Consider the following 26,599-nt stretch of genomic DNA (forward strand, 5'->3'; position numbering starts at 1 on the left):
GCTTGGTAGCGGGTGGGACGCGGCCGCCGCTCGCCTGTCCTTTGTGCTTGGGTAGTAGCGGACTCGCAGGCCTTCGGCCCGCACGTTCCTCTCGCCGGTCCGAGTCGCGCGCGCGGGCGCGCTTGCCAGCGACCCATCATGTCGGCGGGCGCGGGCGTGGAGGCAGGCTTCTCCAGCGAGGAGCTGCTGTCGCTCCGCTTTCCGCTGCACCGCGCCTGCCGCGACGGGGACCTGGTTGCACTCTGCTCGCTGCTGCCGCACACGCCTCGCGCTCACCTGGCCGCCGAGGACTCCTTCTACGGCTGGACGCCCGTACACTGGGCCGCGCACTTCGGAAAGGTGGGCACGGGCACTTTAAGGCGCCATTTTCCGCGTGGTTTTCCGTGAGGGTCAGCGTGCACCCCACTGTGCCTGGAGAGCGCGGCAAAAGCTCCGTCCGCCCCCCCCCCAGGGTTCCAGGGCGCATGTGCGGCAGAACGCGGTCCGCGACCCAGCGGGTGGGGGTGCGGAAGCTTCGCCAGCCCGACCGGCGCCTCGAGGGGGTCCACGGCGCATGTGCGGCGCCGCGCGGGACCGGGTTCCTCGGGGGGCGCGGGGAGTGCTGGGAGGGCGGAGAGGAAGCGGGGTGGGCCTAACCTGGCGCCCCGGAGGGCCCAGGGCGCATGTGCACCGCTCAGAGAGGGGGTGATGTAGGCCGCAGTCGGGGCCGTTGGCGCCGAGTCCGCCCCGTCTTCGGGCGGCGGTGTAGACGGTTCCCGCTCAGGAGGAGGGAACGGAAAGCGGCGCGTGCCCGTGTAATGGAAACCCCCGGGGGCAGAGCGCCTTTAAGGCTGGAAGGGATGGGCGCTGCCCTCCTCGTAGTCGTGGGTGTCAGGTCTGCACCTGATGGGACCGCAGGCGGGATCCCGACCGGGGCCGCCCTCATGGCCTGGGAAAGATGCCTTACAGTCCTGGCGGGCCTCGGTGCGGGTGGTCGCTGGGAATCTACCGGCTGGGCGTTTCCATAGTTACCGAGCAGCGCCTCCGGCGCCGCAAAGCGGCCGACTTCGTCTTACCCCAGTGTAAGATAAAAACTAAAAGACTTTTTTTACTTCCACCAAGGACGAGGTGTAGACTTGGCTGTAGAGACCAGTATGGTAGCTGAGGCGAGGACTCTGGTTTTGAGCTGTCTTACAAACCTCGACAGTCTCACGATGTGGAACCATCTTGGAAACCCGTTCTAACTAGGAAGGAAAGCTCTTGAGATCGCAGAGGCCGAGCCTCCTTCCTCAGCCTGTTGTCTCCCTTTCTGAAGGTTTCCAGTATGTTTTCCTTAGGATGTACCAGTGATGCTGAAGTTACCCAGTCGTTTATGAGGGTTATTTATTTCCGGAAGACTGGCTGTTATTAATGCTAATTATACCTTGCTTTTACAAAATGACCCATTTGAAAGTACTTTCCAGAATTCCAAACCCAGTTTCCTCGGTGGAACATGGCCTAACTAACAAGTTCAAGTCCTGGGAACTCTCTCCGTGTTAAACGTTAATAAAAAGCTTTTCATTTGACACCTATTTATCTTACCACTGGTTTGTACTTTTATTTTTCCCTTGGGAAATTAAAGGAACTCTTCACCAGGCATTACTTTCCACTTCTGTCTAACACTGTTGTGTTTAAATCTGTTCACTGCCTGCTGTGCAAGCTTTGTAGCCTGCCAGTCAATAAAACTCAAGAGTGTTTATTGAAGTGATCTGTCCTTTATCTTGACAAGCTTACTCGCACATGCTTTAATCCTAGCACTGGGAAGGCAGAGGCAGGCAGGTCTCTGTGAGTTCAAGGCCATCCTGGTCTACAACAGCTAGTTCCAGGACAGGCTTCAAAGCTACAGAGAAACCCTGTCTCAAAAAACAAAAACAAAAACAAAAACAAAAAAAAAAGACAAGCTTAAGTTGCTTACAGTAACAGAGAAGGAGATCCAGGGTCCTGTTTGCTCTTGAAATTGCTTGCAACCAGGCACAGCTTCTTCACGGCCCTGTGGTCAGTTGAGGAGAAACAAGCAGTCCAAAATTGGAGAACAAGTAAGTCCCAAAAATTTCCTGGCTACATGGCAGGCACTTACTGGAGTCATAACCAGCAGCCAGCACAGTAGGACCTGGCTGTGTCTTGTCTCTGCTTGCTAGTCTTTCAGTTAGTCACCTGCTGGGTGAGCTCAACTGTGGTGTGACTTTTTTTTCCCATAATTTTCTTTCTGTTCTGTTTTTAAAGACTGAGAAGGTGATGGGGAATCAGCTTTGGGGGGCATTCAGTGTAGAAGGGTTGTTTGCAGGATATGGAAAAGTCTGACTGTAAAGAGTTTACTAAAAACATTTTTTTGTGACCTGCCAATTAGTAACATTTTTTTTTTTTTTTTTTTTTTGGTTTTTCGAGACAGGGTTTCTCTGTGGTTTTGGAGCCTGTCCTGGAACTAGCTCTTGTAGACCAGGCTGGTCTCGAACTCACAGAGATCCGCCTAATTAGTAACATTTTTATCCTGTGTGAAAGCCTTGATAGAAGTTTTAGAATAATTCACTCTTAGCTTAAATGTTTTAAAATTTTTGCGTAGTGTTGGGAAGAGATTAACGTATTGTCAGAAGGGGAAATAATGGTGACAAAAATGCCACCTCTGGTGACCGTTATGGAATTTAGATTGTGTCCTGTTAGTTGCTATACTGACACGCCATGTTTTTGTCCTCCCGCCTGTTTGAAGTTGGAGTGCTTAATCCAGTTGGTAAGAGCAGGCGCCTCACTGAATGTCTCCACCACCCGCTATGCCCAGACCCCAGCCCACATCGCTGCTTTTGGAGGACATCCTCAGTGTCTGGTCTGGCTGATTGAAGCTGGGGCCGACATCAACAAACCGGTAAGAAGGCCTGATTGACACTGCCTTTGTTGACTTTTCCAGCTACAGTTACTCGCAGGATACTGTTTTAATTCAAGGCTTTAATTACGGTTTGGTGTCTTTACCTGAGGCGAACTGGAATTTGTTCCTTCAGTTACTTGTGGATAATACGCCCTTTCCTTCTGAGGCGTGCACCCAGTTTGTAGAGTGCTTTTACCTGTTACGCGACTCACCCAGATCCGGTCCGATCTGGTCCGATGATCTGCCCAAGGTCACAGCTGATAATAGAAGGCTTTTGGCCCGCAGCCCGGATTTCCTGGCACCCACTCACTGCTGCCTTAACTTCATAGATACGGCAGAAACACATCCAAACTACCAAAAGGATGGTTTTTATTGGATTCAAAGTGGGTTTGCCCTCCAGGCACGAGTTGGGGGTGGTGATTGGTGTGGAAACATCACTTTAAATGTCATTTACTTAGTGGGAAGTGTGAGTGGCTGAGAAACTGGTATTTAAGAGTGCAGACTAGAGGATATATGAGCCAGAATTTTTATGATGTGTTTTAAATATGTTTACGTTATTAACCTATAGTAGAGAAACATCCAGTTAGGTGGTCTGAAATGGAGTAGAGAGAACTTACTACCCAGCTCAAAGGGTGGATTACATACTGGCAGCTCTGGTAGCTATGTTATGTGCCTTTTTTTCCCTCTTTCATTTTCCATGTGCTTTTCTTTTTTAAGAAAGAATTATGTGGGTATGTGCACCTGTTTGCTGAGACCAGCGTTGGCTCCTCTCAGAGCTAGACTTAGCGGTGGTTGTAAGCCACCTGATACGGGTGCTGGGAATGGAACTCGGGTCCTGGGTAAGCAGTACATGCTCTTAACTGATGTGCCAACTTTCCAGTCCCTTATGTGTTTTCTTATCCTCATCAGCATCCTGTGTGCAAAAGATCTTCAGTTCCTCCCTCTTGCTTTTCTCTTTGCTGAGGTTTTGGCCTTGGTTATAACAGCTGTAAAGCAGTGTGGTTCCTTCCTGAGATAAGTTAGCTGCCCACATGAAATGGCAAGTGTTTTGGTCCTGGGTCGGAACGAAGACAGTAGGAAAGGGGTGCGGGGTGTGTTGTGCAGCTTTTTGTCACTGAGACATGAGTAGAGACAGCTTTAGATCCTTGCATGCTCTCTTCTCTTACATGAATTTCCTCCTTTGCAGCCTCACCTTAAAGGGCAGAGGCATGTCTGTCCATCTGCCTGCTGTCCATACTGTTCCCTCCTGGTCTCCGCAGAGTGGGCACTGTGGGTTTGAGTCTAGGATCTGCTTCTGGGCTGTCTGGCTTTGAACAAGTCACTTACTTATTAGACTGTGGTTCCAACTCCACCAAAAAATATGGATAATAATTCCGTGAATGGAAATATTTCATATTCACTGTTAATATGAAATTTAAGTTTAGAATTTCCTATGTGTTAACTTTAGGTAGTTAACAAACAAAGTGTGTAATTTAGAGAGGTATAAAGAAATTGGTACCTTTTTGTGTATGTGTGCCTTTTAAAAGAGAGATGCTCCCTTCAGCTAGCATTTCATTTTAGTTCGTTGTTTTTAGCAGATAGTGAGAGTGCAGGCTCACAGGTGTGCCCCTGATGTCCCCGCTCTTCTCTGGGGTGCCTTCAGATAGCACCACATGCCTGACTTCCCAGGGCAAGTCTTCCTAGCCTTGCTTGCTGTTGCTGCTTTGCTGGGACACTTTCGAAATGTAAATAGAGGCCTGAGCCTAAAGTTTGAAGAGTTTTCTCCTTCAGGGAGGAAGTCACAAAGCCAGGGCTGGGTAGTCTTGCCTGTTCTCTGACCACTGTTAATAACCCTCTATCTTTTTGAGAAATTTTTTCTCTTGTTCCAAAATTAACTAAGTTTTTTTTCTTTTGAACGTATTTCACAAAACCTCTTCTAAGCCTGTTAGCTTTCCTGCAGAGTATGTGTGTCTCTGTGTAGTGTTGGTATATGCTCTATGTGCTCGTGTGGGTGTGTGCAGGTGTGTGAATGTGTGTGTGTGTGTGTGTATGGGAGCTGGAGGTCAGTGTTGAATGTTTACCACAATCACTCAGTCTTTTTTAAGATTGTTTCTCATTGAACCTAAAGCTCATCAGTTTGGCTAGTCTAGCTGGCCAACGAGCTTCAGAGACTTCTGTGGTTCCCATTTCCAGGGTTACAGACGCACACCGCCTTGCCTGGCTTCCATATGGGAACTGGGGCCCAAACTCAGTTCCTCTTGCTTGTACAGTGGGCGCTTTACAGATAGAACCTTAACCTGGGCAATTTTTGTGTAGCTTTTGTCTCTTCTACCCTTCTTCAGAAGGGTAGTTTGGATGGACGTGGTAGCACACGCCTTTAATCCTAGTGTTAGAGAGACAGGGAGTTGGATCTGTGTAGCAGGTTCCAAGACAGTCAGGGCTACACAATTGAGAGAACCTGTCTCCCTCAAAGGAAAAAAGTGAAAGTAGTTTGCTTAAATATCTGGGTTCACCAGTAGTTCATGATTAGTCACGTGACTTGCTGTTTCTTCAAAAACAAGCCCAACTTTTTCCTGATTAGACCCTTGTAGCACTTTATAAAGTCCATATTTAAATAGGTGAACACTCTTCCCTGTGCGGAGCACTGGGAAAGAACTCAGGCATTTGCTAAATTTATGAATGGCCTTTTCCCAGGGCCCCACACTGTACAATTGTGCTCCTGCCTTTTTTCTTTATCCCTTAATTATGTGGTGTGCAGGTACTGCCAACTGCTGCTCCCGGGAACCTTGAAGTGGGACCCATTCAAGTACTGGCAGAGCTCTCCCTCAGGGCTTCCTAGACAGCACTGGTGTCTGAGATCCTCCTCTCCTTGCTGCTCTGGTTCTCACAGCCTGGAGGGATTTCCCCGGGCTTTGTTTGTTTTTAATGACTGTTATACTCCTGAGTGGCTTCCCTGGGTGCTCACTCCATCTGTTTCATTTTGGTGCCTCCAGTGTCTTTGCCAAGCCAAAGGTCTGTTAGCACTACAAAGCTTTCCCTGCCTGTTACCCCATCCTTTGGCTTGAGATCATCTTTTCTAAAATACAGTTCCAATCAAGATAGGGAGTTCAAGTAGGCTCTCGTGTCTTACTGGTGTTGGCTCTACAGAAGCTATAGAGGAATAACAGGAGGTTGGACTTTGTTACCTTGTAAGTTTTTCTTGACCTAGGTAGCTGTTTTAATGTGAATTTGTTTTTATTTGTCATAAGATAGTTATTTTGAGTTTGTATACAACACATTTGTACCAAGCTTCAGGATAAAATGATGGGTAAATCAGCATTATTGGCCTACACCATCCATGTGGGACACCTCCCAGGTCTTCCTCCATACCCTGCAGCTAACTGTTGGAGCAAGCCTGCCCTACAGCCTGGTTTCCGTGTCCTCTCACAGGTGACTGTCTTCTCCATTTCTGATTGTGCTCAGGTTACCTTTTTTCAAAGATAAGGGAGGCTCTGTACTCAACACCTACGTGTCCCTGCCAACTGCTGTGGAAAATCTGAGCATGTGCATTCTGTGTTTCAGGACTGTGAGGGGGAAACGCCCGTTCACAAGGCGGCCCGCTCTGGTAGCCTGGAGTGCATCACTGCCCTGGTAGGGAACGGGGCTCGAACTGAGTAAGTGTCTTCAATTATTCCTCTCACCTAGAGACTGCTCGAGGTGTTCTGTACAGAAATAGCATTTAGAGCAGCAAAAGCCTTAAAACAAAGTCTTTGTTTCTAGAGTTAGCAATATAGTTTGATCAGGGTTGGTGAGAAAGGCTGTGCTAGGCTGACCACTAGCAGATCTAGGCTTCTTTCCTCCGTAGCCAGAGTGAGGCAGCAGAGTGGATGAAAAGAGCAGTCGGTCCATTAGAGACTTTGCCACTAAGGCGTCATGTCACTATGGCAGGTCTTCCTCACACTGTCTGCCAGGCTATAATTTCACACGGGGAGGCCTGGATTAGAGTCAGGTTTTTGCAAGTCCCTCTGGCTCACAGTCTTGAAGACTGTTTCCAAGTCTGGGTTTCCTTAGCAGTGTGAGGCCTCTTTTAAAGCCTCCTTGGACCTCATGATTTACAGCTTCTAGTAAACTGGAGCTCCATACATAGAGGCTTAACTTGCTTGGAATCTGATGCTAAGGGTTAGTTTAGAATGTCCTTATTTTAGTGCTATTTACATGAGCTCTAGTCTGTCACCCACTAGAACAGTGCTAACGTGTGAGTGTGTTAGTTCAGAAATATGATCTTCTATGCAAATCATTAGCTAGCCATAGCATTATGCATCATTTAGGTATTATATTCATTTTACTTTTTTTACATTGTAAAAATTTTCTTCTGCAGTTCACAGCATTAACAAATAGATGCGGTTTTTCACCCTTAAAACGTTGAGTATAAGCTATAGAGAGCTGCAATAACCAAGATAACTGAGAATGCCAGCTGTTAAATTTTACTGTAACTTAATGAGTAATTCATTTAAAAGTTAATTAGAAACCACTTTATTTTAACAGGAAATGTGGAAATTGGATGTGATGAGACAATTTAGTTTAACCCTTTGGTTTCCATTTCATTGTACTCTGTATTACAAGTAAATTCTGAACTTAGATCCTAAGTAACAAAACCGTGTATGTTAGCTCATGTAGGCATGTCTGTGTCCAGAGCTCACCGTAGTCATTGTCTTAGCTTCTGTTTCCTTCTTTATTGGCTAGTTTTGCCATTAGTTTGGGCTTGGTGGTTTAATGTTATAAATACAGCCTGTGTTGCCTAAGCATAGCAGTACATGGCAGAAAATCCAAGCACCCAGGAGGCTGAGGCAGAAAGAGTGAGTTATATTGTGAGACCCTGTCTCAAAAACAAACAAAAAAAATGCCATATATTAACTGCTATATTTTAAGGACCCTTGTGACCATTTAGTTGTGATGGAAGGTAAGGTAAAAAAACAACTTGATAATGTAGATATATATTATATAATCTTAAAACATTTAAGATGATTCTCAGTTGCTTTAAAGTTATAGAATTAGTTTTATCCACTGTATTTATATTAAAAACTTACACCTTTAATAGCAAGCTTTGATTTTAAATTGATTAAATTACTTAATTATCATTTATGGAAATAATGGGCAATTAAAGTTGGGTTTTTTAAATAGCTTTTTTTTCTAAATTATGCTTTAATTGGTCCTGAACATTCTATTACAAAGATTTTAATTTTAATGGATAGCTTAATCCTTTGAGCCAGTAAATATCTGTCAGTATGTCCTTTTTTTTCTTTCTTTCTTTCTTTTAAGTAGGTATCTTAAAATATGAGTATCTTTTATTTACAATTCTGTCCTTGGTTACAGGACCCTCAAGTGTCTCTTTTCTACCAGGTGTGGCTGAGCATGGCCTCGAGTGTCAGTCTGTCCCCCATCTCAGTACAGGAGCCACCCCCTCGAGACCCTGCAGTATGGTGACTGCCCTGGACTGAGCTTTCACATTTTTTTGGAAGGAACATTTAGCTTGAACTACCTAGGCAAAAGCAATTCTTAAAACCATAAGTCTTTGGCTTAGAGTTAGAATACAAGTAGTCAATATTTATTGCTATTATGTATGTGGTTATTCAGTTTATTATCTAAGAAAATGTCGGTTTTGCTAGTAAGCTAAATTGAAAACTGCTTCTTGGTGTCTATTCTGCACACTTTTATAATGTATCTGTTTAGTCTGTCTATATAAGCAGTTTGAGTCCCCCAAATAGCAGCGCCTAGATCTGTGTTTCCTTACAATGCTGCTTTACATGGCCACATAATAGTCCCAGCACAGAATAGGTCTTTTTTCCCCCTAAGACCAAAGGTTTAGCATTAATTCCTTATTTAAAATTACTTAATATATTTTCCATTTCAGAATGGGTCAGATTGTTAATTTATTTTATAATCTATAATATTTAAGAGATTAAAAACTTTCCTTTTCCTGTGAATAGGTTAAAAGCTGCCTCATACTGCTATTTTTAAATTAATGGTTTTGCTCTTAATTCCTACTCTGCTTTTTATATATCTGCTACATTGCAGTGGCCAAAGACTAAAGTTGTGCTTTTCTGATCATCAGGTAGATGGTGAGGGTAACTGTGTCTGTGGTAGTGGTTTGTTGTGGCTGACTTGTTAATGTAGGTTGCAGCTGTAAGATAACCCTTTTCAGCAGCTGTGCATCGTATTAAATTTTCTAGCACCACACGTGAGTATGCTGATGGACTTTTGTTTTCTTCTCTTAATTTAAATCTTGAGTTTTGGTGCCAAGTTATCTTTTCCACGTAAGCTTCTGCTGCTGGCTTATGTGGCAGTCATCAGTAATTGCCGTTGTTCACACCTAAAAGTCCAAATACAGAGACTCAAATTCCAGTTCTGTGAGCACACTAAATGTTTGTGTACCTTAAAGGACCTCGAGCTGTATCTAAGCATGTTGAACTCTGTTGAATTTATGAATCAGTCTCACATGATGTGGAAGGCAGTGATGATATCAGTCTGCCCCTCTATAAAATATGGCTTCAGTAGAAAGTTGTATATTTTATGTCAACTAGATCTAGTGCGATACCTTAGAAATAATTACCGTGTTAGCCCAAGAGCAGCCTTACTGTCCAGGAGACGGCTGAAGAAGCAGCATTGGACTAAGATAGGCCGGCTCCTTCACCTTGTGTAGAGATGGGCTCAGTTGTCTCTGACAGCAGCAGTCCAAAGTGACAGTAGGCCAGCCACAGTTGCAGGCTTTGTGGATCTGCTAGACTTTTGTAGTCACTGAAGCAGGTGTATGGGCTTCAGCTGGACCCTGCCTAGAGACAGGGTCATCACCAGGACAAACATCACAAACGTATGTATTTTATCAGTTCTCTTGTAACATTTTTATGGGCAAAATGTAAGCATACTGTCTTAGCCATTCACTTCTGAAGTTGATGGTTAATTCATCTCAACATATTTGTCCTTCAGAGCATCAGTCCTGCTAGGAGATGTCTCAGACTCACCGTGACTGAAGAGTTCTTCCATCCTCGTATGCTTGCCTCTTTTCTCATTGTCCCTACTGCAGGATGGAGGTGGCTGTGCAGGTCTGCCCACAGGCAGGAGCAGTCAGTATATGACAAGGCTCCAGAGCTGAAAGACTTACTTAGAATTATTTTATTAGTAACTTAAATGACATAGATTTCACTGTTTCTTTAACTGTTACTTTTATATTAAATGGTGTTTTAAAAACAAACCAGCAGTTTAAAATACCAATTTTTCCTCTCTGCTAAGTCATGGTGGAACATGCTCGGTGTTTTAACGTATGCAAACAGTAATTGTGGTTCACTTGCAGTGCTAATCATCCTCAGTAATGTTGAACTTGAAATGAAAACTTGGCACCAAACTTATTCAGGTAGAAACTTTTAAAAAAATAGTTTCTTCCTATTGTTAACTGAAGAGTGCATTTATGAAAGTCTTCATGATTGATTATGTGTTTGGATACCAAAGGGTTAAAAATACACCTGTATTTCTTTTACTGCAATAACATGTTTGCTAATGTTTTGTCTGTATGAATAGACATTTAGTAAATGTTTTTATTTTTTTATCTTTTTTTAATGATTGCATTTATTTGCTTATTTCCATCTAGGAATAGTTACTAATGTATTTGCGATACAGCATACCAAATTTTAAAGTAACCAGAATCGTGAGTTGATGGTTTTTAGTCCATACTGTTAAACTTTTGTTGAAATATTGACATAAATTGGCTTCACACTGAAGTTCCTAGAGGTAACTCTTTAAAGACAGCGCTAAAGCAGTGAAAGTGGTCACGCCCCAGTGGCTTAGCCCTGTGACTGCCTCATGTGTGTATGTATTTTTAATCCAGTGTTGCCTGCAAATGTGATCCCTTATGATTGACGTTTCCTGTGTATGAACCATGCCCGTTTTAAGTCACGCAGAAGATTCTGAATCTGTAAAAACTACACATGTCAATGTTTTACAGCTACATAATTCGAATTGACTTGGTTTTTTCAAGTAATCCTAGAAAGGGGGAGCATTCACATAGAAACTGCTGAAACTGCCACAGGTGCTTCTCCGAAACCTTACGGTTGTGGCATTGAATGTTCAGTATGGCTTCCCTTCTGCACACAAGCATACTGTTGAGGTATTTGTTGCGGTGATTGGTTTTAATGCTAATCTAGGAATTCAGATATAGATTCTTTAGATTTGCATGCTTTGCTTACCCTAATTTATGATATCTACCTTTTTATTTGTAAACTAACAATAGCTAAATTCAGATCAGAATTTTAACAGAAATATTATTTATATAAAATTGTGGTTATTTTTTGTTGTCACATGGCATTAGCATAAAGAATATCACAAAGGTGATGTGACCCCTTGAGTTGTGAAAATGATAGCATGTATTTCCTGACCTGTGATTATTATGTTAATTAAAGAAAAAGCACTCATTGGAACTGCTTCTCTGCTCTGGTATTGTGACACTGTAAGTGGAAAATCAAAGGGGCAGCTGGCCTCAGTGACAGTCAGTTCCTTGGGAGGAATTCTTGAGCAAATTAAAATTGAATGCTCCATTCAAAATATTCTTACAGGAAATTGTGTTTGGTGACAGTTTGATTCATTTTTGCCACTTTGGCAAAATATTTCATTTGTAGCTGGAATTACTCTCGTGCTCATTTTCAGATTCTCGATGATCAGCCAGAAGTCTGGGAGTGCAGCTCAGTAGTTGAGAGCTTGCCCAGCAGTAGGAGCCCTCAGCTGGGATTGACAGGCAGGGTTAGCAGGTAGAGTTCTGCCAGCCTCCTCCTCAAGTCCATTTCAGAGCTTCAACAGACTAGAGTTTTTAATAGACTCCCCATGTTAGTACTTTTGTGTGTGTGGGTGTTAGGACCAGAGAGAGTGGATAAGGCCTAAGGATCATTCTTAAAAAACAGTTTTAGCCATTTCTCCCAAGTAATATATTGGTACTTCGTTAGAGTCTGTCGGCAGGACACAGGTAGTCTGTGGTGAATGCTGGTAAATCAGACTGAAAGGGCACGCTGTTAGTTAACAAGCACTTGACCCAAAGTAGAGTGGACATAGAAATTGTAAGTGAATTGTGTCTTTCATTTGTGTGCCCACCTCCCATGGGATTTAGAAAACTAGGGCAAGGAAGGCTGAGATTACCTCCTTAAACTGGGAACACTACATAGAGGCCAGAGGTGCAGTTAACTTGGTATAGTCTGACGAAGATTGCTGTCTTGCCTGTCAAAACACTGAAGTTGAAATATAAACTAAACAGTGTGTGAAAACAGAATTTAAAGACCCAAGCTTTTTTTTTATTAAAAATTACTATTTTGATGACTGAGGGTATAGATCAATGGTAGAATGCTTACCGTGTGTGCACCCCAGGATTTGATCCCCAACACTACAAAAACAAAACCCATGTTTTGAGGGGATATAACTTAGTGCTATCCTAATTGATGTGCAAGCCCACATAATTTTCAGCCTCTAATGAACTGAAATTAAGATCGTAAAAGTAGTTGGAAGACCTAGAAAGCAGTACTTGTTCTGCATAGTCCCACATACGGATTCCGCTGTGAGGCTCTCAGATGAGGTGTAGCAGATACTGAGACAGGAGTGCTTGATCTGATAGTTGTCTTGGTATCCAATATTTTGTGATAGATTTGGCAGTTAGTAGAAAGTTTCTTTTTGTTTGACCATATAGTGAATCCAGTAGTGTATAAAACAATGAGGAGGACTCTGGGGGTCCTGGTTGGTTTGAGGGGAGCAGCCTCATGCTTGTCAGCAGCTCTATTCCTAGCCCGTGAGCTATAATTTTAACAGGAATTAAAACGAGAAATAGTGGGCATTATATGTGAAGTTGCATGTGACTCAGATTGTCTCTGCAGGCATTGTGTAGCACAGATATGAAGACATAGTGACGTGTCCCGTTTTAGAACTTTTTAGAACTTTTTGTTTCCCATTCTTACTTACTTCTGGTCCTTCAAAATTGTAGCAAGGCTCGGGTTGACGTTTGGCTCTACTGCTGCTGCCCAGGATGGCTTGGCTCTCATTTTCTGAGATTTTCTCTTACATTTGAAAGTTGGACCCTGTAAACATCTAGAAGTTGGTTGGCTCTGGTGGTAGAGGAAAACACCAGTGTTGGTGGCTGCCTGGGCGATGGGGGCAAGCTGTTAAGCCTACTGTGATTTATGTTGCAGATTTCCTAGTGCATTTACTTACCCTGTTATTGATGTTGGCTTCCCATTTCTGCATTTTTTCATTTTGGTGAACAAGACCATGCTTATCCATAGAAATGACCATTTGTGGGCGAGTGAGACAGTGAGTTTAGTTCCCAGACCCCGTATGGTAGAAGACAATAGTCTTTAACAAGTTGTCTTCTGATCTCCATACATAGATCATAGTGCCCATGTATTATATACACATGCAAATGTAACAATAAAAGTGTTTGTTAGAAATTTTGTCTATAGCATTGCTCTTGTCTTCAAATTCTGAGGGAGTTTGAATTTTTCAGTTTGTTTCTTGACAAGTGGACCTGTCTAGACCATCCTTACTCTGCTATCTGATAAACTCCACACATTTATAAGAAATGTAAGTCGTGTGACTGTGTGGGGCACTTAATATCTGTGTATGTCATGTTTTAATGACAGGTGGGCTTTGTTTTGGCCATGTATTAAATCTTTTTTTTTTTTAATTTATGTATCAGTAAGATGCTAGAAAGACTCTACATCAGAATTCATTGTGCTAAAGTCTTCTTACTGGTCCTGTATATAATTGCTTTTTATTTTTAAGAAAATGCTACTGATTCCTGGAATTCTCAGGTCTTGCCTCTTTGTATCTCATTCAACTGGACTTGAGGGCTGGTAAGATAACTCAGTCAGTAGAGAGCTTGTTATACAAGCATTGGGAGCTGATTTTGGATCCCCAGGTATTGAGGAGACAGGCAGATTCCAAGAGTTCTCCGGCCTGCCAGTCTAGCCACATCAGTGAACTCAGGTTCAGTGGGAGACCCTGTCGCCACACACAAGATGGAGAAAGATTGAAGTCCGTCTCTAGCCCCACACACACACACACCGCAGCACTACACACAAAAAAGACTGCAGGCATGTGCATCACATGCACAAACTGGGCTTAAGGACTTTAGTCTGTCTTCAGATAGGTATTACATTTCCTCTTTTATTTTTTTAAAAGTCGAATGCGTGTCCAAAACACTTTGCAGCCTAAGCCTTATGCTTGTGATGGAATACAAGGCTGTGTTATCTTTGTAAACTAAGAACGTTATTTGTCCCTGAGCCTGTAGTTTGGTGCTCCAGTTTTAAGTTTTTCTGTTTGTTTCCTTGACAGTAACCGTCAACCAAGGCCTTCATTTCATCAGGTCTTGGTTGGGCGTGGAGGATAGCTGGCTGAGTAGGTATGGAATCTCCCTCACCACTGCTGTACCCGGTGCCAGTTGCCGAGCCTGAAGCCAGCAGCGCTGTCCTCGCCTTCTGAGGGAGCCCTCACAGCATAGCTTTGTTCCCTTGGCTCTCACTGGTTTCTCCTGTTGACAGATTGTGCTGTTTCTTTCCTGTTTGACTCTGGCTTAAATTCTGCCAGTATTTCTTTCTTCCATGACTTTTTCTTAGTGCTATCCCCAGGCGACAGTAGTGAGCAGGACTGAGCCTAGGGAATGAGCTCCGTGGTGCTACTGCAGGGTTGTTCAGGGGACTAGTCACTCAAACGTCTTATGTTTCCAACATGATGTGCTTCTGCGAGTTTTCCTACAGAGGACAAGTCTATCAAAACATAACTCACCTTGTCTGAGGTGGTAGGGCCTGTGGCAGGTCACTTTGTCAGAATACCTCCTAAACTTGTCTGAGATGTTGGGGTCTATGGCAGGTCATTTTGCCAGGATACCTTCTGAACTTCCACTTAGAGTGTCACATATCAGCCACAAATCTGGCTTGTTGCTACGCTATGACTTTGCGCGTTCAGGGAGCCACTTGATATGAATGCCATGGACAATGTTGTCAGTACATGTTTGTTATAATTTTGCTCAAGCTAAAGGATGGGCTTTTAAAATTAGGTGCAGGTAATTCAGAATCTGTTTCAGATGAAGTCTGAAGTTAGAATAAATTTAGATTCTTCAGACTAACATAAAACACAACTTTAAGAAGTCAAGTAGGAAGATACCTTTTAAGTTTAGTATACTGATTTTTTTTGTTTTTACTGTCTCCCGAATCAAATATGTGTAGGAAAAGTTAGTTACAGACCAGGCTGATTAACTGCTCTCTTAATGAAGATTTGCTGTAGATCTGTTGTTACCTTCAGATAGTTTAGTCAGTTTGGCAGGAGCAGACACCAGGGTCAAGTGCTGCGGGGTGTAATTCATTGTTTTTGTGTTGTACAGCCTGAGAAATGCCAGTGGCTTGACGGCAGCAGACATTGCACAAACCCAGGGTTTCCAAGAGTGCACCCAGTTTCTCTTGAGCCTCCACAACCATCAGATGAACCGTTTCTGTCATAATGGCACCTTGAATGGAGGTCACGAGAACATACTTCCCAATCATATTAGCCTGGGAACAAATCGAAAGAGATGCTTGGAAGACTCAGAATCTTTGGGAGTAAAGAAAGCTAGAACCGGAGGTGAGACTGTGTGGGAGTGGGAAAGAGCAAGGGCCCTGCCCGACAAGTCCCTTCTTCGTGGCTAAAAGCACTGAGAGAGTTGTATGTGGGGGCGTGGAGACCTGTCCTGTGCTGCACTGTGAAGAGGGGCTGCTTACCAGAAGGGAGGTGTAGAAGTGGCTTATGGGTAGCGCAAGTGTGAATGAATGGGACCTGTGGCTTCTGAGTGTCTTTGTACTTCCTCTGTGAGCTAGGGGGGCATATTTTCATTTGTATTTACAGTGTCACCGGTAAAGAAATCTGTCATCGAACCTGATTTTGTTGTTAATTTCTGCGTTGTTTGTGAGCTTCTAAGAATTGTCAATGGCTGACTGTAGTGGCGCACACCAGCACTTGGGAGGCAGAGACAAGACTTGCCGAGGATGACCCTGTCCTGTGCAGCATTAGCTGCCCAGTGGTGCCCAGAACTTGGTGTGAGCAGCACCGTCTTTCTCCTGCTCAGCACTGTCCAGCATGGTCTCTGTTACTGTATCACAGCCATTGACATTTCTTCACTGCAGGTTTTTGTGTTACTGTGACTTTAGTAGATAGAAACATATGAATGTACACATTAATAGCTTAGCCAAATTGGGATTTATGTAATTTGTGAGCCTTACAGCTTCATAGAGGTGCTATATAAACTGAGTGTGGCACACCGGGACCGAGGTTTAGACTGGCAAGGTGTTGGTTAGTTGATAAGTATGGTAGTTTACTTGTACAATGTTCCAGTTTATTTGTTAATGTTTTGGGTTCTTTGTTGTTCGAGACAGGGTTTCTCTGCATAGCTTTCAAGCCTGTCCTGGAACTCATTTTGTGGACTACCCCCAGCTGTTAATGTATTTTTTTAAAGATCTTTTCTGTTTCATGCAGTACCTCGTTGATTTACTGAAATTGTAGTGTTCATCTTACTATCAAGTGTGTAAATTGTACTTTATCTGTTGTAATTGATAGATCCTTTAAAGATAGTTATTTGCTTTTCGTTGTGGCTATTACATTTTAAATTCTGATTCAATTTTAAAAACTAGACTTAGATTGAGAGATGGCTCAAAGCTTAAGAGTGCTGACTACTCTTCGAGAGGACCTGGGTTCAATTCCCAGCATCTGCATGGTAGCTCAGTGCTGTCTTTACCTCTAGTTCCAGGAGACACACACCATTTTCAAAAAAAAACAAGCCGGGCGGTGGTGGCGCACGCCTTTAATCCCAGCACTTGGGAGGCAGAGGCAGGTGGATCTCTGTGAGTTCGAGACCAGCCTGGTCTACAAGAGCTAGTTCCAGGACAGGCTCCAAAAACCACAGAGAAACCCTGTCTCAAAAAACCAAAAAAAAAAAACAAACAAAACAAAATCGGTGGTGGTGACACGCCTTTATTCCAATCACTTGGGAGGCAGAAGTTGGATTTCTATGAGTTAGAGGCCAACCTGGCATACATAGTGAGTTCCACAACAGCCAGGACTACACAGAGAAACCCTGTCTCGAGAAAACCAACAAAAAAAATTAGATTTATTTATTTTACACAGGAATGTTTTGCCTGCGTGTATATCTGTGTGCTATGTGTGTATGCCTGGTGTCTGCAGATGTCAGAAGAGGGCAGGCATTGGATCCCCTGGAACTGGGCTTAAGTGCAGTTGTGAACCTCAGTGTGGGTGTTGGAGCCAAGCCATGGTCCTCTCCGAGAACAGGTGATACTTCCTCAGTATCTGGTTTGCAAGAAAGAGTTGTGTGTCTGTGTTTTCTGTTTCTCAGCCGTTTGCTCAAGGCAGTGTGGTAAGCAGTGAACTGGAGGATGGTCCTGCACCTGCTGCCTCCAAGTCAGCTGAGTTTGTGTTGGTGCCCTCGGTCCATCTTCAGAAGAACATGGTGCTCTGGCCGTGCTTAGTGCTGGCTTTCTTTGGAACTTCAGACTGACTGGGCAAGGACTGGGAAAGCAATGCCTGAGAAATAGGCTGCATTCACATCTCAGGTCTGCCTGTGACTTTGATGTTGCATCCGTAAAACACTGGGAGGGAAACAGCATTCCCTGGCCGTAGTCGGTGCTGGGTTTTCTGGGTAAGTGTAGCATAGGATTTCTGGGTTTTTGTCAGTCGTCCTTGACGGGTCCTAAAGGAAAACAATATTCCTGGCCGGTAAATAATAGGTAATTTGCCAGTTGCCTTAAACATGAAATTCACAAAAACTCCTCCCAGGAATAAGATGTTTATTTGGTTCCTTTAATTTGTAATGTCTGTCCCCAGTGTTCTCAGTTTTGCAGCAGTTGCCTGTTTATATATATATATATATATTTTAATTAGTTTATAATTTATTTATTTGTATTTTGTGTACATAGGTTTTTGCCTGCATGTATGTGTGAGTAAAGGTGTTGGATCCCCTGTAAAAAGAGTTACAAGTGGTTGTGAGCTGCCGTGTGGGTGCTGGAGATTGAATCTGGGTCCTCTGGAAAAGCAACCAGTGCTCTTAACCGCTGAGCCATCTCTCCAGCCCCTTATATCTGTTTTTAAGTTTTTAGGGTATCAAAACTTAACTTTCCCGAACAGGTAGTCATCCTGATCTCTGGGGTATCATTCTTGTGTGTGCAGGGCTTGTGTCAGAGGACCACATGGTACCTGTGGTTTCCTGTCACTACTCTGGTCTGGTTTTTCCCACAGTTGTGACAGCCTGTTTCACACATGGCCCTTTGTACTCTTCAAATACTGCCTCAGTCCTCCTCAGTCTCTCCAGAGCTCTGCTGCAGTTCCTGTGCCTTGCCTCTCTCTGCCTTGTGTCATCCCAGCTCTGCCGGCAGGAGTCCCAAGTCCCACAGACAGTCTGCCTTATAGAAGAGCCTTGGTTTAGACCTTGAACTGTATTGCAGGAGCTAGTTGGCAGATAGAGAGGTAGGTAGGTGATAACGACATTTGAGCACACAGCTCTTGTACCTCACAGTTGGCTGCTAGAAACCAAGATGCAAATATTTCTACACCTGCTCTTCTTGTTAGAGTCAAGCCTTCCTCTAGCTTAGCATTCCCTGATAATGAGTGTTCTTGAAACTGAAGGCTGCAGGGCGTGAAGGCTTGGGCAGCACATACTTTTGCCACCTCTCAGAGGTGAGTGGGCCAATGCTAAAGGCATTACAAAGCCTGGCTTTGTCCCAAGCCTTGTGGGTTCATTGTCTGAAAGTCCTTGGTGATTTAGGCCTGTGTGCATTAGCATCTGCTGTTTTGGTTGTGTGTAACTTAGCAGTGTAGGTCTTGGGAGCATTTCTCTTGGGTAACTAGAGCACAGGAAGCTTGGCCACGCAGCTTTAAGAATGATTTGTTGGTTAACAGTGGTGGCACAGGCCTTTAATCCCAGCACTCGGGAGGCAGAGGCAGGCGGATCTCTGAGTAAAGGTTAGCCTGGGCTACAGAGTGAGTTCCTGATAGTCAGAGCTGCACAGAAATCTTGTCTTGGGGGAAAAAAAAGTCCTGCTTTTTGCTTCCTTTCCAAACACAAGCAGAATAACCACGAGTCACTCTGAGACATCCGCGTAAGCCACCTTCTCAGATGTGTCATAAATGGCTTTAGCGGTGACAGATTGGGGGCAGAAACGCCATCAACATCAGGGTGTGACAGGAGCATATGGAGTCCAAACACAGTATTTTTAGGAATACTGTGATATTTAATTTCATCATTCATGACATGCATTTTTAAAAAGTGATAGTTCTGTATATGTCATAGGCATCAGGCACAGAGAGTCTGCCTGGTCAAAGTCATGTCTACCATGATCCTGGGGCCGCCTGTTATGAGCGTCTTCCCAGAAGCTCAGGAAATGAGATGCTAAGCTGTAGAAGATGAAAAAACTTCCCTCCCTCCCTACCCTGCTAGATCAGTGACAAAGCCCTATGTGAAAATCCACCTCAGTGGGCTTCCCTGGGGCACTCACCAGACCTTCCTGTGGCGTTGAGATCAGTGGTCTCTGGTCTTAATATTTGGAAAGGAGTGATTGTCCTATGTTTCTGTTTCTTCTCGCTGGTGTGTGGGCTTCGTGGCAGCACACACCTTTAATCCCGCCTCTTGGTAGACAGAGATAAGTAGATCTCTATGAGTTCTAGGCCAGCCTGGTCTACAGAGCCAAGTGCAGGCCAGTCAGGGCTACTCGTAAGGCTTTGTGGCAGAGGACAGAGAGAATGTCCTTCACATTTATTGGATGTTTTTATTTTGGTGACAGTTTCACTGTGTGGTCCAGCTGGGCTCAAACTTACGATCCTCCTGTCTCAGTCTTACAAATGCTGAGAATATAGAAGGCACCCCACATCTATGCTTCAGGTCAGTGGATGTAGGTAGAAAAAGGCAGAAAAAAAAATCTACTTTTCAGAGATGTGAACTTGCACAAAAACAGTAACCTGTAGTTGCCACTTTCCATGAGGCCTGAGTGTGTCTAGCGTCTGGTGCGGCTGTTTAAGGAGTACTTGGGTTTGACTGAGCAGACACAGCAGAAAGGGGACCAACACTGGTCACTGGCCTCAGGGTCCTAGTGTGTGCATTGTTACCTACTCAGCTGCATTATTGACCCCTCCAGATCACAGCTGGTGTGGTTGCTGTGGTGGCACTGGCCAGTTGGTACCGAATTCCTGCTAACTTGGGACTTTGAAATTTAAAACAGCTTTGTGTGAGAAGGACAGCTTAATGGCTGTCGTTCCAAAGTCCTGTTTAAACTGCTTTGTCTGACTCGTGCAGACTGTCCATCCTGCACTGCTCATTCAGATGGGTTCTCCTCGTGTCTCTGGCACCTTTGGTTTCAGTCTACACATTAGCATCTGGGTGGGGTGGAGAATGGAGTGTTGGTATAAATAATTGGAAAGACCCTCGTGCCTCTAAAATGAGAGCTAGTTAAAGCTATGAAGTTTATTTCTTCTATTTTGAAAACTACTTCATACCCTGCGTTGTTTATTTCTGTCCTTTGGCCCAGAAATAACTGTAGGTATTTATTGAAGAAATGTCAGCAGAGATGAGCATATGAGGCTCGTGACCATGCAGTTGTGAGAGCGCAGAGGGAGGCAGCTGAGAAAGACTCTGTTGCCTAAGGTGTGAATAAAAGACTTTGGAAGTAGTTAGCATACAAAATAATATGCTCCAATATGATATTTGATACATGTATCATTCCTTGCTTATGTTTGACACCCCCTACTCTTCCTTCCTACTAATGTCCTTTCCCCAAATAGTCCTTTCTCCTTGCACATGCATGTGCAATGTGTGTGTAAGTCTAGATTTACATGTGAGAGAAGACAGTATTTTTGTGTCTAGCTTATTTTGTTAGGTGTGATAATCCAGTACATAAAACCTGCAGATGACGTGTGCTTTCCCTCCCCTCCCCACTCTCTCTTTGAGACAGGCTACTCTTTAGCCCTGGCTAGCCTGGAACTTGCTGTGCCTTGCCTCAGACTCAGAGAGATCCACTGCTTCGTTTCTCTAGTGCTCAGACCACGCATCTGCACTACGATTTCACTCTATGCTTGAATAACAGAGAAGTCAATGAAGCAGCATGTAGCAGCAATTCTCAAAGCCATTTTTATCATGATTTTAAAAGAAAAAAGAAGCCCATTCTTAGCAATTAGAAGCCATTTGTCAAAGAGAAGCAGTGAGAAGATTGTCAGGTTTGGGACAGAGGTGTCTACAGAGTGTGTACCTGAAACAATGGTGTCTGCACTTCTACCTGCAGACACAGAGTGGCAGTCTGTTGTTCTGCCTCCCGTCACAGACTTTCTAGTATGTACCTTTGTGTTGGGGACTCAGACTGGACATTGCTGGGAGTGGGTCCCCATGGACAGCCTCTGCTTGAGTGCCACCCTTTTTATATATTTTTTTTTAGTTTATGGGACTTTTTTAAATGTCAAGATTGTTTTGAATGCTTCATGTTGAGAATTGTCTTCAGTATTTAATTAAACCCACTTTTTGTGGGGGCAGGGTGGGATACACTTAGAATTATCTCTAGGTCATATAACTCTGTTACCCAAAGAACAACCTGGGAATTACAGCTTTTACCATTTAAAAAATGAGCAGAAATCTGGAATTCATGATTTTGAGTTAAAATTGCATACATAAACATTTATTATTAATAAAAAAAGGTACTTTCACAACAGTATAAAAGTTCACTAGCACCAGACGGTGGTGGCGCACACTTTTAATCCCAGCACTCAGGAAGCAAAAGCAGGTGGATCTCTGAGTTGGAGGCCAGCCTGGTCTGCAGAGTGAATTCCAGGACTGGCTCCATAGCTACTGAGAAACTGTCTCGACAAACAAAAAATTTCCCTGGTGATCTTTGCTTCTTTAAATTATTTGATGGTTGTTAAGCTTTCGGTGTAGATAAGGGGGATGGAAAGCTCGGCCTTGGCTTCTTTGGGGCACAGAAATCTAAACTTGCCTGTTTCCTGTGCAGTTCCCAGCCTGGATCACACCATGCCACTAGCAAATGGCGAGGCTGAAGACGACGCTGAGAGAATGCATGTTGACAGAGAGTTTACTGCTGTATCAGGTGGGAGTGGACAGTTTCCTGTTAGCTGCAACAACACCCCAGTGGTCGAAGACACCAAACAACAGGAGAGTGGTTCTGTTGGACCCAAAGAAATAGAAATATATACTGTTTCAGCAATGCAGACCCCTTGTCGTTGCAAGAATCAGTATGCTTACTATTTCTAAGTTCTCAAACTTTGCACTTTCTTGTCCAGTGTCTTTTAAGAAAAAAAAAAATGTTCTATTATAATTTAATTTTTTGGCACTTGTATGGATGCAAGAATTAAGCATTTCATTGAATTCTAGTGCAGTGAGAGCAAGTGCAATCCCGTTCTGATTTGAAGCATTTACGTGATGTGCCTCGTTTGTTCTCATGAGGTCTGCAGCTGGCTTCCTGGCATGGCCTTTGGGTGACTTTGCACGTGCTGTTGCTTATATTCTGATGGAAGTACAGCAGGTGGACAGCTCACTGTCAACACTGGGAACTGTGGGGGTGGTGACTGGCTTGTGACCCACTTGTGACAAGTTTGGGATAGTTACCCCACGCTCTTGGTTGTTTTGGTGTCTACCAATCCTTTGAAGACTGTTAAAAGGCTGACCATTTTCAACAGTGTTCTGCGTGTTAAAATGTTCAGCAATGAAAATAATTAACTCTTATTTTACAGTTTAAACTCAGAGAAGCTCGGGTTTTCCAGGCTTTAGGGTTTCTGAAATGATGTATTTATTGGCATGTGCCTTTTTCTCTCATTCTTTAGGTGATGACAGAACGCCATGCTATTTCAGTATGTCTGTCTGTTTAGAGATACTGATTTTCTTTATAAAAAGGTTTTATTATAATTTCTTTCTGTCCCTTTCTTTATTGGGAATAAAAGGTCACCTGTGTGTTTTCAAACCCATGGGAAATGTTTCTGTGCCCCTAAGTTGCTCTGCAGTCACGGGTGGTGTACTCACCTGTGAACAGTTGCTCAGAGAGTGCATTTTAAATAAGGTTTCTGTCAGCAGACGTAGTTTACCTCACAAATTAAACCTGACAAAAGCCGGCGCCTGTCCTTTATGGAGACGACATCGCTCTCTCCCTGTCAGGCAGGAGTAACCGCTCTCCTCTGCTTCTGTTAACAGCCAGCCCGTGCTAAGTTTGTTGGCAAGCTTTTCCTTCAAGCCAGGTGGTCCTGGATGTCAGAAGACCATGTGGGTCTTCTGATGCTTCCCGGTACTGTCTGACTGAAGAAACGGGTTGGGAATCCCTAGAAAGTCTTGCAGTTCCTTGAGCGAAAGCCCATAGAAACAGCAGCTACTGCCCTGGGGGCTGCACAGAAGGAAGGCGTTTCTCCTTAATGCAGCTCCACACTTAGGAAAAGCTGTTTTAATGATGCCTACACATTCTTAATGCCCCTCATTTGAGACTCGCGGAGGGTGAGCTTCTCCGGTGAGCATATCAGAGACGTCTTCCCTGCTGGGCCTGGCTACCTGGACCCAGTGCTTTGTGGCTTCCGTCCACAGCTGAGCAAGTGTGTGAGAGGGGGAGTAGGGTGGACCCAGCTTCTCCTTGAGATGTCAGCCATTGCCGCAGAGGAGGCTAGGCGACAGTAAGTAGTGAAACTGGTTTACTGCAGCTGGGCACTGACACTGCCTATAGGGCATCAGTAACTTTGAAATTCTCCGTCCTGTTTATGAGTTAGTGTACAGGAAAGATGATTTATACTTTATTTTTGGAAAAAAAATTCCCCTTGAGAAAAACGTGCTTCATTTTTTCTGTACAGCATCATCTTGTCAGTGGACATTTAAATCCGCGGACTAAACTGTTCACACTTTTCCCAACATCAGTGGTTTCTGAAAATAACCAGATAGGAGAGTTTGGCTCTCAGGGTCATCTTTGTTGCTGGACTCAGCAGAAACCCTAGGAACTGCTCTTGACCCAGGACCGTAGGAGCCACTGGTGTTGATATTTGGCAGTGGCCACCGTTCTTTGCTGCGCCAGTGCACTGAGTGGCATCTCGGGCTGTATGCCGATAATGGGTGTTGATGAGACAAAAGCAATTCTTTTTACTAATGTGTCTGTGCTGCCCTGACTGGGAAGCATCCCCCAGTGGTGCCCTAGTTCCAGCTTCCTTAATGTATCTACTTCATTGCCTTTTCCCTCCTTGACTAGAAAAGTTCAGTGTCGTAAGTGGAGAGTGTTCTGCTGGGTTCTGATGTACCCTTCTGGGTTGGCTTAAACTGTTCTTCAAGGGTTTAGAAGATCGGTATCTACTGCTCTGTGTTTACTTTTGGTGATAGTTTTATTTCTGCTCTCCAAGGCTACTGAAGTACATATACTTTTCCTATCTTATAGGCAAAATACTGCAGTTGTGTCTTCTGCCTGTATAACCTTGGAAAAGGAACTGGTTTGTTTAGAAGAAAAAAATAGCAGTACACAAACAAGTTTTCTGGAATTGTGGCTTGGGTTAACATGTGCTAGTTTCTCCTTCCCCGTTGGTCTGTGTTTTGGTGACAGGTATATTTCTTAATGCAGATATGAAAAACTGTAGCTCCGTGTTGAATACATTGGCAAATGGAAGTGTCATCAATGGACATGTGGACCCCTGCGCGACCCAGCTCAATGGGATGGAGAGCAGGAGTAACCCGTGCTTAACAGGACCTAATGGAGTTAGCAATGGACAGCCATTTTCCAGTGACCAGGGTTCTGTCTGTGCTAATGGGACTGAGGAGCCAGAAAAGACCATGGGCGTTAACCCTGAGATGTGTGGGTCTCTGCATCTGAACGGGAGCCCTAGTAGCTGTGTGGCCAGCAGGCCGTCCTGGGTGGGGGATGTGGGAGAAGACTTGCACTATGGACACTACCATGGGTTTGGGGACACTGCCGAGAGCATCCCTGAGCTGAGCAGCGTGCTCGAGCACTCCAGCTGCGTGCGGGTAGAGCAGCGCTATGACAGTGCCGTCCTGGGCACTATGCAGCTGCACCATGGCTCCTGAGCCCAGGCCGACCTCAGCCACACTGCGGTATCAGCCTGAGCAAGTGGCACAGCCTGTGTCGTTGGTGCCGCAGCTCTCTGAGAAAGGACTTGGATTCATTGATGCAGTTGCCAGTGAGTGCGGCTCTGTGCAGGGGGCTTCCCAGGGCACAGATCTCTCTGATGGGATGATGTGTGTGCCTCCTGCAGGGAGCACTTTGTGGATGGTGTGGGTTAGTAATGAGGGGCCTGGTGACACGCGGGCATCATCGAGTCATTTACCACTTGCTGCAGCACTCATGACAGCATAGGAAGAGGCCGTCAGTGGTCAGGGCACAGTACTCTCCCTTCTTCCACGTTTCTACTTGGTCTCTAGACTTTTTACCACAGATAATGGTTCTCTTTATATTTAGTGGAAGTCACTGTTTGTAGGAACTGTCAGGTCAGAATATTTTACTATGGTGACCTATTTTTTGTTACTGTTTTTTGAGGTTTTCTGCTTAAATATATATACCATATATATATATATATATCCAGTTAATTGGGAGAATTTTGGATTTCTCTTATTAAAACTGCATTAAACTTATGGTTTTATAGAAATTAGCTTTTGTTTAGGCCACTAGTTAGGCTGCGAATGCTGTGATGACTTATGGTTTCTGTAATAGCAGTCGGTGCAGAGAAGCCGTGAGATGAAGGAACCGATGTAAGAGTGTGCTAGCATTTCCTTAAACTGTTCTTTACAAACTGAATAAAAACCTCACTGCTGATCTGTTTCTCTGGAGTGTCCTTTCTCGGTGGGCTTGGTCGGGAGGTATCTGTTGGGTTTGCTCACACTCTTCATTCTGTGGCCCTGTCTTATGAAGCCTCTTGAAGACGTTGTATGTCTGCAGTATTGCTGCCCTCAGGGACTTATGGGTTGTAGTTGCCACGGTTACAGTAAACTTCAGCCTTTTAAGGGTGTCAATTTAGTTAAATAATTTGAGTAAAATAGTCACCTGGCATGCCTGCAGTGGGGTTCTGCAAACTGCCATTCATGTTATCCTTGTACAGCTTAGACTTACATGAAGAAGGTGAAGTTTTGAAAATGTCCCTGTCATAGGAGTCAAGGTCAGAACCCGTGCTTGAACCCTGGAAACCCTGGAACCACTCACCAGGGTCTAAGAAGCTGCCTGCTTTGCTGACTCTCTGGTGAGGCTTAGTCCTATTCCCTGGATTGTGCCCCGGAGTATCAAAGGCTTGATACAGAAGCAGTTTGTCCACAAGTTCATGGGCGACTCTCTCAAAATATTCTCTAAAGGAAGCTGGAGAGATGGCTCAGGGTAATAGCGCTCGCTGCTCTGCTGCTCTTCGGAGGCCCTGAATTCAATTCCCAGCACCCACATGGTGACTCACAACATCTAAAATAGAACCTGCCCTCTTCTGGCAGGCATGCATGTGGACAGAGCACGCACACAGTTTAAAAGAGTATGAGGATAGAAATGTTTGACCCATCTTGAAAATTGTCAGAATATGACTGTTCGGGAAATGCTACATCGAATCCGTAGTGGCGGGACAGGGATGCTTTCCTCAGGAGGTCAGTGCCAGCTGTAGTCCCCAGCCCTAGTAAACAGGTGGACACTGCCACTAACGGAGCAGTGTGAGCTCCGCTGTGCACATTGTGCAGGATATTTGGTTTAACTAGGCGAGGGCCTG

At 44.3% G+C, this 26,599-nt stretch overlaps 1 protein-coding gene across 4 annotated transcripts; it reads left to right on the plus strand.

The window, feature by feature from the left end:
• Nucleotides 1-25,674, plus strand: Ankrd10 (ankyrin repeat domain 10). 4 transcript variants are annotated; one of them, XM_057752149.1, is made up of 6 exons: nucleotides 1-339; nucleotides 2,723-2,875; nucleotides 6,416-6,507; nucleotides 15,237-15,472; nucleotides 21,883-21,978; nucleotides 24,469-25,674. In XM_057752149.1, the coding sequence occupies exons 1-6, from the start codon at nucleotides 139-141 to the stop codon at nucleotides 24,927-24,929; spliced, it is 1,239 nt and encodes a 412-aa protein (XP_057608132.1). In that variant the 5' UTR covers nucleotides 1-138; the 3' UTR covers nucleotides 24,930-25,674. The 4 variants fall into 4 exon arrangements, with proteins under 4 accessions (XP_057608132.1, XP_057608135.1, XP_057608134.1 ...); XM_057752152.1 differs by lacking the exons at nucleotides 1-339; nucleotides 2,723-2,875 and adding an exon at nucleotides 10,863-10,991 and having other exon boundaries at nucleotides 6,424-6,507; XM_057752151.1 differs by lacking the exons at nucleotides 1-339; nucleotides 2,723-2,875 and adding an exon at nucleotides 10,830-10,991 and having other exon boundaries at nucleotides 6,426-6,507.
• The last annotated feature ends 925 nt before the right edge of the window (nucleotides 25,675-26,599 follow it).

This window comes from Chionomys nivalis, chromosome 20 (genome assembly GCF_950005125.1).
Source record: "Chionomys nivalis chromosome 20, mChiNiv1.1, whole genome shotgun sequence".
Lineage (NCBI taxonomy): Eukaryota > Metazoa > Chordata > Mammalia > Rodentia > Cricetidae > Chionomys > Chionomys nivalis.

Excerpts from the sequence above, each read along its gene's own strand:
- Ankrd10 (XM_057752149.1), top strand. The coding sequence starts at position 139 with ATGTCGGCGGGCGCGGGCGTGGAGGCAGGCTTCTCCAGCGAGGAGCTG. Across the intron at positions 6,508-15,236 it reads GGGAACGGGGCTCGAACTGA|CCTGAGAAATGCCAGTGGCT; the intron begins GTAAGTGTCTTC and ends TGTGTTGTACAG. Across the intron at positions 15,473-21,882 it reads AAAGAAAGCTAGAACCGGAG|TTCCCAGCCTGGATCACACC; the intron begins GTGAGACTGTGT and ends TTTCCTGTGCAG.